Here is an 18,657-nt window from a genome sequence, read left to right on the forward strand (position 1 = left end):
CTAAATCCGACACTAAACCATGTCCCTAAGAACCTCATCTAAAGGCCTTTTAAACACCTCCAGGGATGGTGACTCCACCACTTCCCTGGGCAGCCTGTTCCAATCCCTGACAACCCTTTCCGTGAGGATTTTTTCCCTAATATCCAGTCTAAAACTCCCTTGGTGCAACTTGAGGCCATTTCCTTTTGTCCTATCACATGCTGCTTGGGAGAAGAGACCAACACCCTCCATGTTACAGCCTCCTTTCACGTAGTTGTAGACAGCGATAAGGTCTCCCCTCAGCCTTCTTTTCTCCAGGCTAAACAGCCCCAGTTCACTCAACCTCTCCTCATAAGACTTGTGCTCCAGGCCCCTCAGCAGCTTTGTCACCCCACCCTCCTCTGCACTCTCTCTAGTACCTCAATGTTCTTCTTATGATGAGGGGCCCAAAACTGAACACAGGATTCAAGGTGGGGCCTCACCAGTGCTGAGTACAGTGGCACAATCACTTCTCTAGTTCCTGGTACAAGCCAGGATGCTGTTGGCCTTTTTGGTCACCTGGGCACAGTGCTGCCTCATACTCAGCCAGCTGCCAATCAACACCCCCAGATCCCTCTCTGCCAGGCAGCTTTCCAGCCACTCTTCCCCGAGCCTGTAGCGCTGCCTGGGGTTGTTGTGACCCAACTGCAGGACTCGGCACTTGGCCTTGTTGAACCTCAGACAACTGGCCTCAGCCCAATGATCCAGCCAGTCCAGATCCCTCTGTATGGCCTTCCTACCCTCCGGCAGATCAACACTCCCACCCAATTTGGTGTCATCTGCAAATTTACTGAGGATGCACTCAATTCCCTCATTCAGAGCATTGATAAAGAGATTAAACAGAACTGACCCCAATACTGAACCCTGGGGAACACCACTCGTGATCAGCCGCCAACTGGATTTGGTTCTGTTCACCACAACTCTTTAGGCCTGGCCCTCCAGCCAGTTCTTTTTCCATCGTGGAGCACACCCATCCAGGCCATGAGCTGCCGGCTTCTCCAGGAGAATGCTGGGGGATACAGTGTCAAAGGCCTTACTGAAGTCTAAGTACACAACATCCACAGCCTTTCCCTCATCTACTCGGTGGGTCACCTTGTCATAGAAGGAGATCAGGTTGGTTGAACAGGACCTGCCTCTCATAAACCCACGTCGAGTGGGCCTGATTGCTTGTTTTTCTTGTATGTACCATGTGATGTTACTCAGGATGATCTGCGCCATGACCTTTCCCAGCACCGAGATCAGACTGACAAGTCAGTTCCCTGGATCCTCCTTCTGGCCCTTCTTGTAGATGGGCGTCACATTAGCCAACTTCCAATCAACTGGGACCTCCCCAGTTAGCCAGGGTTGCTGATAGATAATGGGAAGTGGCTTAGTGATCACCTCCACCAGCTCCCTCAGCACCCTTCAGTGTCCCCCATCTGGCCCCATAGATTTGTGGGTGTCCAAGTGGTGTAGCAATACTGTAACTGATAAGAGATTCTTGTGTTCATTGTCTTGTCAGTGTATATGACTGTCTGCAATATGTATTTATGGCAATATGACTGTTAATTCAGATTTGAAACATGTGAGTTTATAACATGCTTCCATGATAACACTGCACAGTGAAGAAACCTGGCAGAAGAAAGTGTTATTGTTATTATTCTTACTTAATATCAAAAGTATGTTGACATAAATCCTCTGTCTGTGTTTTGAGAAGAATAAAAGGAAAGTTGTGTTGGACGTTTTTTTTTTTTTTTTTTCCAGCATTCAAAAGTTAGACATTTTAGTTTCCGTAATGTGGTCGTGGACTTTTTGCAATTCTTTCTTACAGAACCAGGCAGATAACATTTAATGTGTTTTTAATTTGGGAGTCAGGTGACATTTAGCCGTGGGTGGGGAAAGAAAACCAAGGGGAATGTATGTGGCTTCTTGCTGCTGCCCCAGGTTAACTGTGGCATGTCCCCTTAGGATGGATTGTCCTTTCCTGCCATATATAGTTTGTGCCTGGCCTTAGCTGAGTTGTCCTAGATCTTATATATCCTGCCTCACCCACCAGAACGGGGTAGCCTCTGACTACCCTTGGGCTAGAAAGAGAAACTGTGCAGCATTGCTCAAATTATAATGAGAAGCCAGTCTAGACCTTTGAGCTGATAATTCCCTGGCACTGAGACATGAGTTTTCCAGCCTGCAGCTGGTCCAGATGAAGATGAGAGAACCCTCCACTCCTTTTTTGAAATGTGTTCCTAACCTCCTATGACTAATTATTAACCAACCTCTTCTAACTGATTATTTCTAGTGAAACAAAGGAAAATGAATAATGAAAATGTGTTTATTGTAAATAGTTTAGCATAACTTTAACAAAACAAAAAGTAGTTTGCTTTCTTTTCGTTGATTTACTACTCTAATACAATGTTGGCTTTATCGTTAAATTTCACTCCGCTATCTCACTTTTTTGTTTTAAATAACTTAGGTCCATTGCCTGGTATTGTATTTGTGTAAAAAGAATTAAACAGAGATAACATTCAGCTAACTTTAGTCCCAGCAGAAAATATATCACACAATATTTGTCCAGTGAGAATAGCTTCAAGCAGGTTTCAGTGTAACAGACAAAATAGATCAGAGTCCATTTTGAGCGAAAGAAGATGAAAAATAAGTTGTAGATAATTCTACCTTTGTCCATTTTCAACCTGATTTATAGTTGGGAGGGATCCTGGGTTAATCCAAATTGTGTCATGGAAATTAGCACCTGTAATTTTGTAGCATTTTGAGACCATACATTTTTAGAAATTAACTTAAATATTTTTATTGATCAGATATTGTAATACCTTTTAACTACAGTTAGTCTCAATTCAAAATAGTATGTGAGTATGTGAGTATGCAGTAAAATATGTCTCTGTATTCTTGCTTTCTGTCGCTGAGGAGTCTGCATGACACTTCTCTTGTAACTGGCAGTTCTCAACTCTTTTATTTCTTGAAAGGCAGCTACAAAAAAATGGGTAAGTGGAGAGGTTTCTTTTTGAAGGTTTTAAATCTAATTTTGAACTATACTTGCATTTATTACTTTGCAGAATCTGTTTGTCCAACAAGAATTCCAGTGGCAGCTCGAGATGAAAAAGGATTTGACATTCTTGTAGGATTAGGTGTGAAGAAAAAGGTTAAAAAGAGAATTCAAATACCAACTACTAATGCAAAAGCTTATGAAGTCACTTCACGTGTTGACCTGTCAGAACTGACGAGGTATTTAAATTTATAAATACACTTCTAAATTTAGTAAGATATTTTGTTTGTTTGTTTAAAGTGAGAGAGACTTGTTTTAAGATTTGTATGAATGTTCAAGTACTGTCTTTTTGTTCCCTCTTCCCCATTATTTAGGAATGTGTTTCCAGAAGGTCTGCCTCCATCCTATGTGTTTGTTTCCACTCAAAGATTTAAAGTAAAGAAGACGTGGGATTTGTGGAGAATTCTAAGTCTGGATAAGAGACCACAAATAGCAGTCACTATTAATGGGGAAGAGAAAACATTATCATTCACTACAACAAGTTTAATGAATGGCACACAAGTTATTACTTTTGCTGCACCTCGTGTAAAGGTAAGGACTAATTCGACATCATGCTGGAGTACACATTTAAGTACACATTATTCCTTAGCAACTTTATGTTTTTTAAAAATGCGTGATCTTATTCTTGGCTGCTTAGGTATTTAAAAATAGATGGTTTGTACTTCACCCATGTTTCCAGAGTGTCCACAGTGATAATTAGCGTCAGTGCTTTGCAGGTGCCTTCTACTCCACAGTTTCCAGCAGGTAGTTGTGAAGATCACAGAGACTTTTCTGCACACAGCTCTTTGCTTAGTATATGATGGCATGTATTTTCTGCCTTTGATGTGGATACTAGAAAATGTGAATGAAAATATTCCATTTTTTGGAGCGGGTTTTTGTTAAGTGTCTAAATTATTCAAAAATGTATGATGACAGCAGTTACTTTCTTTTCTAGAAGAGTAAATAGCAGTTTACAAACTGAGAGTTCATTCTGGAGTTGTTTAGTTCTGCATTGAGTAAAAAATCCTTTCAGTTGCTTACTTTTCTCTCTGAAGAAGGGATTCTCCTTTTCGTGCAAACCAATTTTATTGTTTCCTGGTATAATCTGAAGGTTCCCATTCAATCTTCTTTCACTAATTTCCAGTGAAATATTCAACTCTGTGAGAAAGATCGTCTCAGTTGCAGATGAGGCAAAGGGAAGGATATTGAATGTCTCCACTCTTGCATTTGTAACAGGAATACACAGCCCAGAGATGCACTTTTACTTGGGAAAATAGAAACATTATATATTCTGATCTGTTCTTTATTTTATCTTATAATGAGAGACATTGTAAATAAATAAAAACCCAATCTAGAAAAGAAAAAATAGAAACAGAAATGCTATCTATGGGTGTATACTATTAATTGAAGTGAGATTAACTTCTCTTTATGTCTGAAAAAGGTAACAAAGATGTATAACATGCTGGAAAATGTATATTTCAGTTTATGTACACCAGTGTAGTGGTCTCTATTAAATTTAGGTATATTAAAGGGATGCAGCTAGGCTAGGCTAGGTTAAAGAGCTAGATTGTTTTTGAAATTAAGGGGTAGGCTCAAGAAGAAGGCATTTGTTCCCATGTTGAATTTCAGTTCTAAGGCAGGTGAGAGGAATACTTTGAAAGTGTCTCTCGTTTTCTGTTACTTACAGAACTCTGCTATTTGTTTAAACCAGATCTTAAACTTTAGAAAACTGATGTTTTATGATATGATTAAGGTAATATTTGGTTTATTCATTGTAATTTTCTGGCTCTTTCTGGCAATATAATGCTTTTTTCTCATTTTTTTTTATAAGAGATTAAGTAGAAAGACTTTCAAGTATCCATTTGTTTTCATCATGATTTAAGATCTGAAGTGTTTGAGATATAATACTACTGCTGAAATAAATGCTTCCAGGTTCATATTTTTGAAAAATACTGGCTTGAGCATGTTCAAGATCATAGACTGAAAAAAATCTATGTGAGTTATAAAATAAGTTTGAAACAGGGATGAATTATGACCCAATACCTTGTTCTCAATTGGCTCTCAACTTGGCAAATACTTTTTTGCCTCTACAGTTTAACAGTTTTTTATATGAGAAAACCTAGTACATTCATAATCTCAATAATTAACAGTCATTTAAGTGTTGAAATCAAGTTTTATTATTATTTAAATTGAAGATATTTTGTCTTAAACTATTCTGTTTTCTTCTCTTTTTTTAGACATTATTTGATGAAGAATGGCATCAAATCCGTCTCCTAGTAACAGAGGACTTTGTAACATTGTATATAGATGATCAAGCAATTGAAACCAAGCCGTTACATCCTGTTTTAGGTATTTACATCAGTGGCCTAACGCAAATAGGAAAGTATTCTGGAAAGGAGGAAACTGTACAGGTAAGCATATGCTAAACCCACGGTAATTCAGAAGTTGTACTGTAGGTTAACATTGCATTGGCACCTTCTGTTTTCTTGAACTTGCTCTTCTAATTTATACTAGGCTGAAATTTAATATACAAAATTTTAATAGGTAAGAGGGAACATGAATTTTCTGGAGGACAATTGTACAAGCACAACTGATGGATCCTGTGTGGTGGGTGCTGAATTGGTCTCACTGACTTCAAGGGCATTGGTTTTTGCTGAAACATGAATTTGATGCAATGTGGTTGTCTGAATTTTGCAAACAGTGTCTTAGAGCTGGGAATTTCCTCTGTGCTGGACACTTGCATATAATTTGCTTCCATCATTATATGAGGTTATGCTGGCACAAGAGGGAGGGAACAGTTTTGAGGAAATGTTTTTCTCATAACTGGCTGTCAAGAAATTACAAAGCGTATCAACTCCATTTCTGTTGTACTGCAAATATTCGGTACTCAAACTGATCCTGCTGTGCTGGAAGAAAAACCCTGAAAACCCTGTACTGAGATTGTGCTCTATTCTGAGGAGCGTTAAGCTCCTTTTGCCTTCAGCTGTATGCAGACAGCAAAACAGCTGGTTAAAACTTCAGGTTATAAAGGTAAAGGCTGTATAGATCTGTGGTGAAGACTGGTATGTTGACAGCATTCCAGATGTTGGCTAAATATTGCTTCCATTGATCTAGTAAAGATGTTACTAATTAGAGGAAGCAATAATAAGAAATACCAACTTATATAAGTAGGCATTATTTTTAGTCATTTTGAAAGCTATGCTTCTTTTGTACTCTCATGATCCTTACTGCTACTATGAAAATATATGAATGCGTGTTACATCGTCTTCATTAATTCTCTTCAGATGTCTTTACTCAGTTACTCCCAAATTTTGTGTATTTGTAGCCAGGCTTCAGTTCTATTATTACAAAATTCTAAAAGTGTACATGGAAACTTGGATGATGCACTCTGTATGTGACTCAGCATTGCTGGCAGTAACACCGTCCATACACTAAAGTATCCCTTTGTGAAAACTACTGAATGTTTGTCCACAGATTTCTTATAGGACTTTAGGCACTTATTGCAAGGAAAGCAGATATTTCAGAATTGTAATAAATTCTCTGTGTGCTGTATTTGTTGATACAGGATTATCCCATTTTTATAGTTTTGTGCATTCTAGGATTATAGGGTTGTTTGGTTGCTGTTTTTGTGTCTTGTTTTTTCTCTTAAGTCACTGCAGAAATGGGACTTCTGTAGATTCCCCCAGTGATACAGTTTCTGAGTTAGAATGTTAGTAGCAAGGCATGTTATTTAAAATAAAAAGGAAAACATTTTAGGAATGTCAAATTGTCCAATTGTCCTCTTCTGGTAGTGGACTAAAAGAAAAGTAGAAAATCTGCCTCAGGTTGCGATTTTATATTTCCAGATGATCTCTATAATCTAAAAAAGATATTCCCTTCCTCCACTTTCTCAGACTGTGACACATTCTTCAAATCATTAACAGTCAAAATTTCCCAGGATATTTCTACTTAAACTATGATTATAGAGAAAGATTTTAATGAATCTGCATAACACCTTTCCATGAAAAGGTATTTTGAAATCCTTTAAGAAAGCTGGAGCTGTATACAAAGTTGTATATAAAGTGTGATACAAGAATTTTCAGAGATTCTTTGGTGAATTTTCATTCTCTTTCTGTGCTCTGATTCAAATGTTTTCTAGGGTTTTAACTAGTGTCTTATTGGCGGATGTGCTTTCCAGTTTTGCAGTGGTAAACTTGTGCACATAATTAAGTGATGTGAATTGTACATATTTTAAAGTTGAAACCACATATTACTAGGCTTGGTATTAACAGACTTTATTTTCTGTGCTTTCTTCCCCCGCTAGTGCAACAAGGCTTTTGTCTCTTTGCAGTCATGGTACCTTATGCTAGAAAAATTGACTTAATATATTTCATTTTTCTGGAGTACAGTGACGGCACAAAAACTTTTGCCTACCTGATGCCAAGGTTTTTATTGGCTGCTTTTTAAAGTTTTATGTTATACAACTGAACTCTAAACCAAATTCTTTGAAGCATCAGGGATGCCTTCTGATGCTTCACCAAAAGTGACTAATCTTACGTGCAGTAGATTGTTGCAGGACTGTTAAGGTAAAAAGGAAAATGTTGGTTTTCCTTTTGCTGTTGTAACTTCTTTCCTGATGGTATTGGCAGCCAGTGTAATTTCTGCTGTGTGTGTATGCATTTATTGCCAAGGATTAGGGGTGGCGATTTCTACTATTTTAGAAAACACAATCTTGGATTGATTATTTTTCTCTAAATACTTCTGTTACAGAGTGTTTAATTGGTTTCATGTATTAATCGTTATGAGTAGCCTGACTAAAAATGTTTCTACATCTTTAATTGATTTTTAACTGTAGTGGCCACACAGAGCTTCCAGTTTCTCTTGCTTTTTAATATTTTGTCATTTTTTTTTTAAACTTATGAATGACATGATTTAAGAAGAGTTTAGTTTAAATGTTAAACTAACAACACTTTCTCTAAAAAAGTCTTTTATGTTTTGACTTATAGTTTGATATACAAAAACTGAGAATCTACTGTGACCCAGAGCAAAATAATCGAGAAACAGTCTGTGAGATCCCGGGATTTGTGAGTATGATAAATGAACATTTGAGGACTACTTGGCATTTTTTACAAATCACAGTTTAAAGCTGACTTAATGAATTCTCAAATAAGTAATACTGTATTGATTCTGCTGGTGTGAACAAATGCTTGTTACCTCTGCAATACCAAGGGATACAGAACTTTTCTGTTTTCAGCCTTATTTTTGCACAAACATATTTTAAAAGTTTTTTTTAGTTTAGATATGTGATGGTGGAAATATGACAGCAATATAAAAGAATCTCCAAATCTTCTGTCACAATTTAAGATTTCAAACATTATAAATGCATAAAACTACTAGGTTACAGCAGTTTAAAATACTTTCAATATTACTTTTTAACTTACCTGATATACTTCTTGCTACTTGTCAGGTCATTTAATCTCTGAAACTTTTGTACATAACCAACAAACCTATGTTTTTAAGTCACCTTTTACTATCAGAAGTATCTATGGTGATTTCTATGTTAAATATTCCATTCACTGAAATTATGCTAAGATTTGATGAATTATTTTATAGATAAGACACACATAAAATCCTTGTCATGATTTTGTGATTCACATACACAAGTAGGAAGCTTAGGTGTATTCTTTTACCTTTTCTTTGCCCTCTTGCTTATAGTTAATTCTGCAATGAATTGTAAAATACATGCAAACAGATTTGGAAACCATTCATTATATGCAGTTGGAACCAGATTTTCAAAAGCATTCAGCTTTTATCTCAAAATATAAGCAAGAGATTGTTTTATTCGTACAGTTTCCTTCAAAATATCTTCCTTTGTTTCATGTTTAAACCAAATTGAGCTAAAGATGATCAGACACCAGTGTCTTACTGTGCAAACGCATATTCTTCATTTGTGATTTGGTTTAGTATTAGGACCATTTTACCAGTTTGACAGTAGAACCTGTGAATCTTCAACATCCAGATATATCATTTTTTGTCAGACTTCCACAGACCTCCAGCTAGTCTGGTTTTCTTCTGTTTATTTGGGGGCAGTGTGTCCATTGCAATCAACACCATCATTAGGGCTTTTTCAAAACTCACAGCTTTCATTTAAGGAACGAGCAGGTGGCTGGATTATTAGTTGTTGTGAAATCTGACTGTGTGTGCCAAGAAATAATGGGTTCAGGAGCACTATTGTAAAGTTAACTTTAAATCCTGAAGTAAATTTAGTATTTAGCTATTTGACTGCACCACATATCTTTTTGCTCTTTACAAAAGAGATGTAAGATATGAAAAGTAGACAAATGAAAAAAAAATTGCCTAAAGAAAGCAAACAATAAAAAGTCCATCATATTTTGTGTTCTCTGCAGTTGACAAGAAGTCCAAGCAAAAAGATTGGTTTTTGCCAGTGTAGTTTCACTTGCTGTTATTGTAAATTAAATGTGGACTTCACCCATGAAATTCTGGGCTCCTTCACAAATGTTGGATGATCTCCAAGGAGGGAATGAAGTCGGAGGAATATGTACTTTGTGGTTGTATTCTGTCAGTGTGGTTGTGTTGGAGCTCCTGAACTAAGCAGGGCTTGTATGTACTAATTACAGCCTGAATTCATCCCCTTTCCCAGAGATACCTAGCTGCATAGTATTTTTAAGCTCCCTGTCTGATCTGTGGAGAAAGATAACCTTCTCCAGAGGTTGCCTAAGATGAGAATTGAACGCAGAGGAAGCTCTCTCTCCACACACTGTGTATGAAGTCTGTGGTGCCTGTGTGCACATTAGAAAACTCCCGTACATGACGCAGCTAATGATGGCTGCTAAACCATACAGATAATTTCATGGTTGGTATGCTGAAATATTGAGATGGATTGTTCTATGATATTGGAGATACTGGAAAACTCCATTCAGTTAATAGCAGAGCCTAATGCAGTCACACAGGAAAGTGAGAAAAAGCCAGCCTTGTCTCTGTGCTGCTGTGTATTTTCCCAGATGCTGGATTCAGACAGAGATTTTAGAAATATTTTGGTACACGCTCTGACATGAACGAGGAAGCAGAGGAATTTTTTTGATGAGAAATTATTCATGGCAAAAGGTTTGATCCAAATCTAAACATTTATTGTATAAATATTTACATGGTTCAGTATTAATTCTAGTTTTGTCATTGCCTTTTAAAAACTGCTACTGGTAGCTCCTGTTGAAAGATCTGTAAATGAAATGAACTAAAAATTCATATGCATTGAAAGGAGCTGCACATAGGTCTGAGAAAGTCTAAAATTTTGAATTATGATTCCTTGACAGTTGGAGCCCTAAAATTATGATTGGTTTTGGTAGTGTTAACAAATGAATGGATTTTGCTTATTACAAATATTGCTATACTCTTAAACTGTGTTTCTTCTTGTTTCAGAATGGAGAGGTAGGCTCAATCCTAAACTGCTCAAACTCAGTTTAAGGTAGTATTTGTCTTTTTGTATAAACTTCTTATTTTTCTAGGGAATATACACTTCGTTTTGAAAAGTGGATAGAGTTTACTAAGCTTAAAAGTGCTGGATTTTCATTAACTGAACTCTAGTCAATAGACAATTTCAAAATCAGTTTTCTGAATAAACATTTATTAGAATAAATGGCCTGCTTATTTTTCCCTGGTTCAATTCAATTGCTCTTATTTGCAGGGCTGGATGCTGTTGCAAAGTGAATGGGGATATGCAGTCAGGTAGCTGTTACCTGCATCATGCTAATGCGAGCTCCCTGAGGGGGGTGCTTGTTTGAAGGCTTAATCTGATAACTTGCCTCATAAGTCCACTCAGTACCATTGCAAAGGAAATGTGGATGTGTGTTTTGATTAATAATTTGACCCTGAGAAAGAATTTCTTTCAGAGAACATTGTAAAAATTCTGCATTATTTTAGAAAATATGAGTAAATTGTCATAGAAAGTGTTCCAGGTAATAAATAGAAAATCTGCTTTTTTGTATCTTGGATTCTTAATGTTTTGCTTTTGCATAGCATTAAGAACTTGCTAGGTGAAAAATAATTCACTGAATCTGACTTCAGCACATAGATTTAGTACAGATGCACCTAAATTTGGGGTGCCTGACCTTGGGCAAATAGATTTATTCTAGTAGCTCTCCCCTTGCCTGCCTTGGTAAAACACCGAGGTTTCATGTGGTCTCAGTGGTGAGAAGGAGACACCTAAAAAAATAATCTCTAGAGGGTGACGTGATCTGCCAAGGTTTAGTATTTACTGCTGTTTGTACAGGGAGCATAGTTTGGAGGAGATCATCTATTGGTCTTTGCAGAATGGGCACCCTGGGGGCCAGGACTTTGTGACCGATAGCAGTTGGTGGTAGCAACCGTGCCCCACCTTTCTTCAAGTAGTTGGGACACCTGCCCAGGAGGTAGGACACTTGGGCTCTTTTCAGGTTTGCTACCCATTATAGGATGTCCACTGGTTGTGGTCATTATACTCTACATAATATATATTAGATTTTTTTTACGAACATTGATTAAATATTATATTTGCTAATGATGAATAAATAAATGATGAATATCAGCTTAGAAGAAGAGTTTTGCATGTTCCCAGATTGAAAATTATCAGACTATGACAGTATATTTTTGGAAAAGCAAATAGGATTTCAGATATCAGCCCAGTATTGGTACTTAATTTTTTATTTATTTTTCTTCTGGGTAAAATGCTGAATTCATGCATGCAAAGTAGTTGGAGGGCAATATTCAGGTAAGGAGAAGTTCCAGCTGAACTAAGGAGTGAGAGCCAGGACCTATGCAGCCTCAGGAAAATCAGCTTCCTATAATATTAAGATACGTTTGTTAAATGCTTTTGGCATGCATATTGATGGTTGGTTTCACTCTTGGTAGTGCATGAACGGCCCTAGTGATGTAGGCTCAACGCCTGCCCCCTGCATATGCCCACCAGGAAAACAAGGACCTCCAGGCCCCAAAGTAAGTTTCCATTCTGTTTTAGTGAGCATACATGACTTTTTTATTTATTTTTTTTTCCTTTGTCTTATGTTGGCCAGTCATGGTCAGGCAGATGAAAACGGTGGGGGACAAGTTCTCCTAGTTCTGGTTTCCGGTGTTATAATATAGTGATTAGAATCCTTAAGGCCAGAATTTTGTGCCGTAACTTCTAATAACACAAGTATATCTTTTACTTTTTAAAGAAAACGCTCATGGATGTAAAATTGTGTTTCCGTGCTGCCCTTCAGCAAACAATCTTGAACTGTGAGAACAGGATGTTTTGCTAATAAAAGTCTTTTAATGGAGAGGTTTTTCCCTTTGTTAAAGAACGGACTAGATGCTTGTGGGAAGAGTTCCACCTTAGCTGGTCTGATGACCAGTGTTGATGAAGGATTGAAATCAGAACCAGACTTGAGTCTCGGTAGTCCAACATGGCAAAGTCAAATCCCCAGTACTTTGCAGTAGTACCTTTCCCAAAACTGCGTGAAGCAGTGCTTCCAGAGTTACTAGCTTGCCTTATAAGGGTAGATAAGAAAACCCCCAAACACTTGACTTTCATTAAGCAAATTATTAAAAAACCCCTACTCTCCTTACATAAGTGGTTAACAGTCTGCTGCAGCTGCCTCAAGTCAAAGGGCTTGTTGCTACAATGGTAGAGGCTTCTCATCAGGGAATTTTAGTCCACAAGGTGGAGATCATTATTGTTTCATGTAACAGAATTTTTGTGGTCTTTTACCTTTTTCTTTTCTCTTTAGGATATCAGAGAAAAATGAGAGAGAAGAAAGTATAATTAAAAAAACCAAAACAAAACCCATCCTGTAAAGTATGAAGGAGTACGAAATGCCAGAATTAGGGTGACCTATACAGTTTTATTTAGATCCCTGCTTCATATGCAATCTTTCAGTTACATTGCAGTATAATATTTGTTTGAGGATAATTGAATAATACAGGCAACAAGATGCTGCCTAACACAAAAGACTGCAGAAAGTGTGAAAAGAAAGGCAATTTAAGATTGTATAGGTGATCTTAGTTACAGTATTTCTTAACTTTTTAATACTGGACTTTGGAACCATATACATTTAAACTTTATTTGTGTGGTTATGATATTAGTAGAATACAAGAACACAAATTAAAACAATTTAAAACCAAAATAACCTATATTTTAACTTTTTCAAGTTAAAGGCATAAAATTTCAGTTTAGATAGGATATTTGAAGGGATGATCATAACGGAGGTTATCCAAATAATTTCAAAGACCTTATGAGAAGAAATCTAAAATAACATCATTTTTAGACAGCAATAAGTGTGTGGAGAGCAGTTCAGTGTTTAGCAGGTTTTAATCCTGACTCCTGCCTTTGCTTTTGCTTTGAGAACTAGTCTCAGGCACTGCAGGTGAGTTTTCTTCAGAGTAGAACGATGAGATTAGCAAGGTTTTAATAAAGATTTTTATCATCTACTTGATGAAAAATGATTTTATTTCTGTTGCTTAAGATGTTAGAGAGCTTGAAAGCATTTGAGATGATGAGCCAAACTTGTGCTGTAACTTAGTGTGGGCTCATGTTTCCAAGTCCTGCACAAGAATTTAGGGAGGATTTTCCCAGAGAGGGGGTTACAAGATGAGTTCCTTTCTGCCGTAGGAATTATTTCTCTATAGCAGGTATCTGGGCTTGCAGCCAGTGTTCTGTGGAATGTACTAGGGTTGAAGTTGCTCTGTGCTAATTTTGAAATGCTCTTTCTTATCTTTTGTATTAACATGTTGCTTCTCCATAGGGTGACCCTGGGCAGCCCGGGAATCATGGTTATCCTGGTCAGCCTGGTCCAGATGGTAAGCCTGTGAGTACTAAAAACTTAGTCATATATTGTAAATGCAAAACTAACAGGAGAAAAAACATGTACTGCTGATATCAGATTTTCAAATTTAGATGATTTTATCTCCATTCTTTGAAACTGTGAATGTCACACCTAAGCACTGTCTAAATGTAGCAATTCTATGAATATGTTAATCACAGTGGGTTTGTTTCCAGCTAAAATATTTTAAATATGATAGCATGACTTAGGCACTGTTGTAAAGCAGAGAACAGGCTGTGAGTGCTCGTGTTGGTCTTTGCATTAGTTTGCAGCAGTTATCACCACCTGACCTTCAGTCTTTACTGCTTACGAAATTTTGCATTAGAAAGTACTTAGGGCAGCTAAAATCCTTTCTGTTTTGTTTTAAGGATTACTTCTCATGTTTAAGCTTGGTTCATTTAATTTCTTTTTAGGCTGCCTCAAGTAGTCAATCAAAATATGTAGATATACATGAATAACATATGTTCCTAAAATAAAAATGACGCATTTGGCAATTGCTCATCTGGTCTTCATTTTAAATATTTTTTATTGTAATAAAATTGTAATAAAAGGAAATATATAAAAATAGCCTAAGGTTTCATTAAAAAATATGGTAGATCTCTGAATATGATTGGAAGCCTCTAAGAAACGAAACAGCCAAGCTTCTTCAGTGGCTAAGGGTGTTAACAGCCTGCAGTCTCTATATCTCTAAAGTGGTGGTGTGCATGTTCCTCCAATGTGTTAAGGGAAGGCAGGCCAAAAGCTGGAACACTTCACCACTCATGTTTCTTTTCTAAGAATGTGGCCTCTCATTTTGCTTTGTATTAATCAGAAGCTGCTTTATTTATATTAAAAAAAAAAGGAGAATGTCAGTTGGGAGTGTTGAAAATAATTTCCTTCTGAAAAGACTTCTCAGTTTGGCTGCGAAAATCAGGAAAATAAAAGTGCATACACGTACTAGAAATTGTTAATTCATCATAGGTTTTCATTCTAATTGTGAGGACTAAATTTTATGGTTGAGTCCTTAGGTTGTAGTGTTATTTTGAAATCTCCACGGTGAAGCAGGAGAGAAGGTAAGCCATGTCTTGAAATCCACAGAAAATACAATTAGGGAGGACTCCCAAATATTTTTGAGAATAAAACTATTAAAAAATGTCCCAAAACATTAGAAAATGTAAGTGTATGAATGCAGAGAAGGCAAAATCATTTATGAAAGCAACATTGGACTGTGGACTGGGGAACTAATAATCTATGGGTTTGGTCGAGACTTAGGGGATATTAAGTTATGTTGGGTGCTTTTGGTCCACACGTGACAAACTAGAGAGAATTCAGAGAAGGGCAACTAAGGTCTGAATTGAACCTTTCAACTTCACTCTTTTAGAAACTTTTCTGTCCTGTGGAAAGATTAATGAGGATATTGTAACTAATCACAAGTCTTTTCCAAATTTGCCCTTATCAATTTTAGTACTTCTAGCATGTTATTCCTGCTAAAGTGGCACTACCAACCAACTTTGATGTCTTCCATAATAACACCTGACGTTCTATTTTTGTTAATAATTTTTAATACTAGTAATACATTTAATTTCTAGGTCAGCTGAAGATGGAAACTGTGACATTGATCCTTAGGAAGTGTGTATGGTGTAAGGGTAATAAATATTGCCAGTTACAAAGAAAAAGTTCCATGCTCGCTTTATAAAATGTTCACATTTCTCCTATTTTGTTGCTTTGTTATGTGTTGGCCTTTTCTGAGGGATAGCAGCTGGTTCATTTAGCTGTGGTGATTCCTTTTGGAAGCAGTGTTAATTTGGGAGGGAAAAAAATAGGCACTGAAAACAAGAAATACAATTGTTTCTAAAAATTGAAAATTCCTCTTTTTTAAAATATGGGGCTTGGTAAATAGAAACCTGGCCATGTAGCCCTGATGGCCCAGGAGAGCAGTGAGTACACGCATTTTTCAACAGTTCTGCAAGCAACGATCCTCATTTTTCCTGTTTTATAAAAACATTTTTATACTTTTGCTTGTGTTTTGATAGATACTATCTTCGAAGTGTCTTGGAACTAAAAATAGAGAAAACAATCTGAACCTAATCTCTCAGTGTTACAAAATGCTGCATTTTGGTTCCAGACATTCATGAGCATACAGGTTTTAAAATAGGAATGGGTAGAATCTGAGCTGGGGAAGTGTGATCTAATCAGAATAACTTTTTAGTTGACTAATGGTGGTGCTTAAGCTTCTCAAGAGCAGTCTTGGTCTCCTCTGCTGAGGCATGTATGCAAGCTGTCTCAACCCAGAGTTGCATGGGAGAGGGTGTCCATCACAGTTTGATGACACCAGTTGCTAGAAGTAGACTTGCAGTGTTAGTTACGATTTTCATAACAATGAGTTATGATTTTTTTCATACATTTGTTAACACATTTCCACTTCAATGCTCTCTATCTTCCCATAAACACTGAAATTTGTAACAGTGGGAATTATGGAGAAGAAATAAATGGATACTGTAGTGTTTCTGTAACTCTGTAATCTGGCAGGTATGTTTGTGTATTTTTTTTTTCCTGTGAGTCATAATGTGCATAGATGGGCATTCTCTGAACATAAAAAAGATTAACAGAATTATCTTGGACAATTAAAAGATAATCAAAAAGCACTTATAAAGGAGAAATTTTACCATATTGCTGAATTGAAGTTCATATGTTATTTGAAGTGCAATACAGTTAAATCCTATAGCTTTTCTAATTGACTTTTTTTTTAAGTCAGCTGTGGCTTTTTGCACTTGTTCTTTGTAAGGACATAATTACAAACCTATTAGATCATCTGCAGCTCTGGCCAGTACATTATTGTTCCTTACAGTAGATTCTTGAATGCTTTCCAGGCTAGCTTTTAGCCATGAACGGTGGGAGATCCTTTAGGTACACTCTGCAGGAAAACAGATTCCTCTTTCTGGATTTTTCTTTCTCTTTTACTTATATGTTTGCTAATACAACTTGCACTTCTGTGCTGTCAGTGATTTTCCTTGTTTGATATAATCTTGCTCATATGAATCTTTTTAGCTGTATCCCTTGGGGAACTCTGAAAAAGGAGCTCTTAATTCAGAAAGAACAATAGACTTACAGGTAGTTGTGGAGTCAGTGTTGTTTAGTCAAATGGCTTTTGCATGAAATGCTTTTCCTGGAAAGTCAGTCTTTTCTGTTCCAAAACACATTTTTATATTCTTCTCTAAAGTTATTCCAGTTTGCCTATCTGGTATTCATTTTCTTGGAACAGTGTAACTGGTCAACAAAATGTTTCTTCCTCTGAGAAAGGTTTTAGGCATGCATTTATATTACTATATGTAACTGATTTTTAAAGTAAAACATCAAAGAAAATTTAATTTATTGTTTATGGGCTGGCTAGAGTGTTGTAATATGTAAAGTTAGTTTCAGTCCAGAAAAATTCAAAACAATTCCCATGAATATCTTCAATATCACCAGAAAACAACTGTTCACCTGGTATTATCTAGTAAAATTGTTTGCTGTAATATTTGGGGAAGTGAACATTAACATGACTCGTTATCAAATATTCTTTCTTTTTTTTTAAATAGTTTTGTTTATCGGCTCTTTGTTTATTTCCTTTAGTTGCCACCTCTGCTTATTTTCCATACTCTGATACATACAGAAAAGATCAATTGAAGTAACTGGAGAAAAGCTCAGAAGTGAGAAGCATAATAAATAATCAAAATACCTTTTTTTTTCATTCAATCATTCAGTACCTGAAATGATTAAATTGTCTTGCCAGGAGAAACAGCAAATAAGTAAATTAGTAAATAAGCACAAGACTAAAAATAGTATTTGATTCTCAACTGGAACTCATTTTAATAGGCATTATTCATCAGAAAGGAGCAGCTGGAGTGGTTGCTGGCCCTGAGAATGCTCAGCAGCCTGACTGTGCAGTCACAAAGCCATTTTTTATTCCAAAGGATACTTTATACATACGGGGGAGAAACTCAGTTTAAGGGGAAAAATAAATGAACAGAGTCTATGCAGTGTTCACTTGTGGTTAATAGAGGTGATAGGTTATCGGTCTGCTGAAAGCAATGAAAAAAATACACTTATTTGTCATTTTTGAACTTTGAACTACATGTCTGGCAAATGTGAACAATTTTCCAGTATTCCATCTAGTTTCATTGATGAAATTTTGGAACCATTTGCCGTGTCTTTACAGTGTCTGTAAGCAATAAGCAGTTTGAAAGTAATCTGGTGAGTGTGACTTTACTGATTTACCCAGGTACAGAGTTTGTAAGGTATAAAGAGCCTTACATAGTTAGTAATTTCTTATCATTCTAATATTGCTTAAAAAACCCACAAACCTATAGAACATTATTACAGCTTCTACCTAGAGTTTAATAATATTTGGTGACTAACCGAAGGCTGAATCTTTTATGATGAACTTGGCATAACGGCAAGGGCTGGCTATTTCAACAGTACTTTTGGAATAAAAATGGGTGATAATTTCATGTATACATAGGATTATCTGTGCTATTGGATGGTTTGCCTGAGGATTTAAGTTGATATAAACTCTGCAGCTACTTTTCTTGGGAAACTTTCACAAACATAGTTGATAATTCAGCTGTAAAATGCTGTCGATTCCAGAAAAATACATGTTCCTCAGTAACCCTGTGACCTTGTTATTCTTAGAGGAAACATGTTTGCTCCATTCTGACTAATACAGTCATGTAACAGCTTCCCTGAGACCTGCTTTGAGACCAGGACCAGACCTGATGCTGACTTGTGTTGCATACAGCTGTGCATTTCAGACAAAGGACCCTATGACTGTTG

The 18,657-nt window shown here is 36.6% G+C and overlaps 1 protein-coding gene across 1 annotated transcript in view; it reads left to right on the forward strand.

Moving 5' to 3' along the window:
* COL21A1 (collagen type XXI alpha 1 chain) overlaps window positions 1–18,657 on the forward strand; it is a 91,658-nt gene that overhangs the window by 15,295 nt on the left and 57,706 nt on the right. The window contains exons 4-10 of the mRNA XM_082047860.1: window positions 3,066–3,234; window positions 3,370–3,586; window positions 5,272–5,445; window positions 8,020–8,097; window positions 10,451–10,459; window positions 11,918–12,001; window positions 13,789–13,851. Coding sequence (XP_081903986.1) covers window positions 3,066–3,234; window positions 3,370–3,586; window positions 5,272–5,445; window positions 8,020–8,097; window positions 10,451–10,459; window positions 11,918–12,001; window positions 13,789–13,851 — 794 coding nt within the window. The remainder of the gene's footprint in view (window positions 1–3,065; window positions 3,235–3,369; window positions 3,587–5,271; window positions 5,446–8,019; window positions 8,098–10,450; window positions 10,460–11,917; window positions 12,002–13,788; window positions 13,852–18,657) is intronic.

This window comes from Streptopelia decaocto (genome assembly GCF_964273445.1).
Source record: "Streptopelia decaocto genome assembly, chromosome: 3".
In the NCBI taxonomy this organism is placed as follows: domain Eukaryota; kingdom Metazoa; phylum Chordata; class Aves; order Columbiformes; family Columbidae; genus Streptopelia; species Streptopelia decaocto.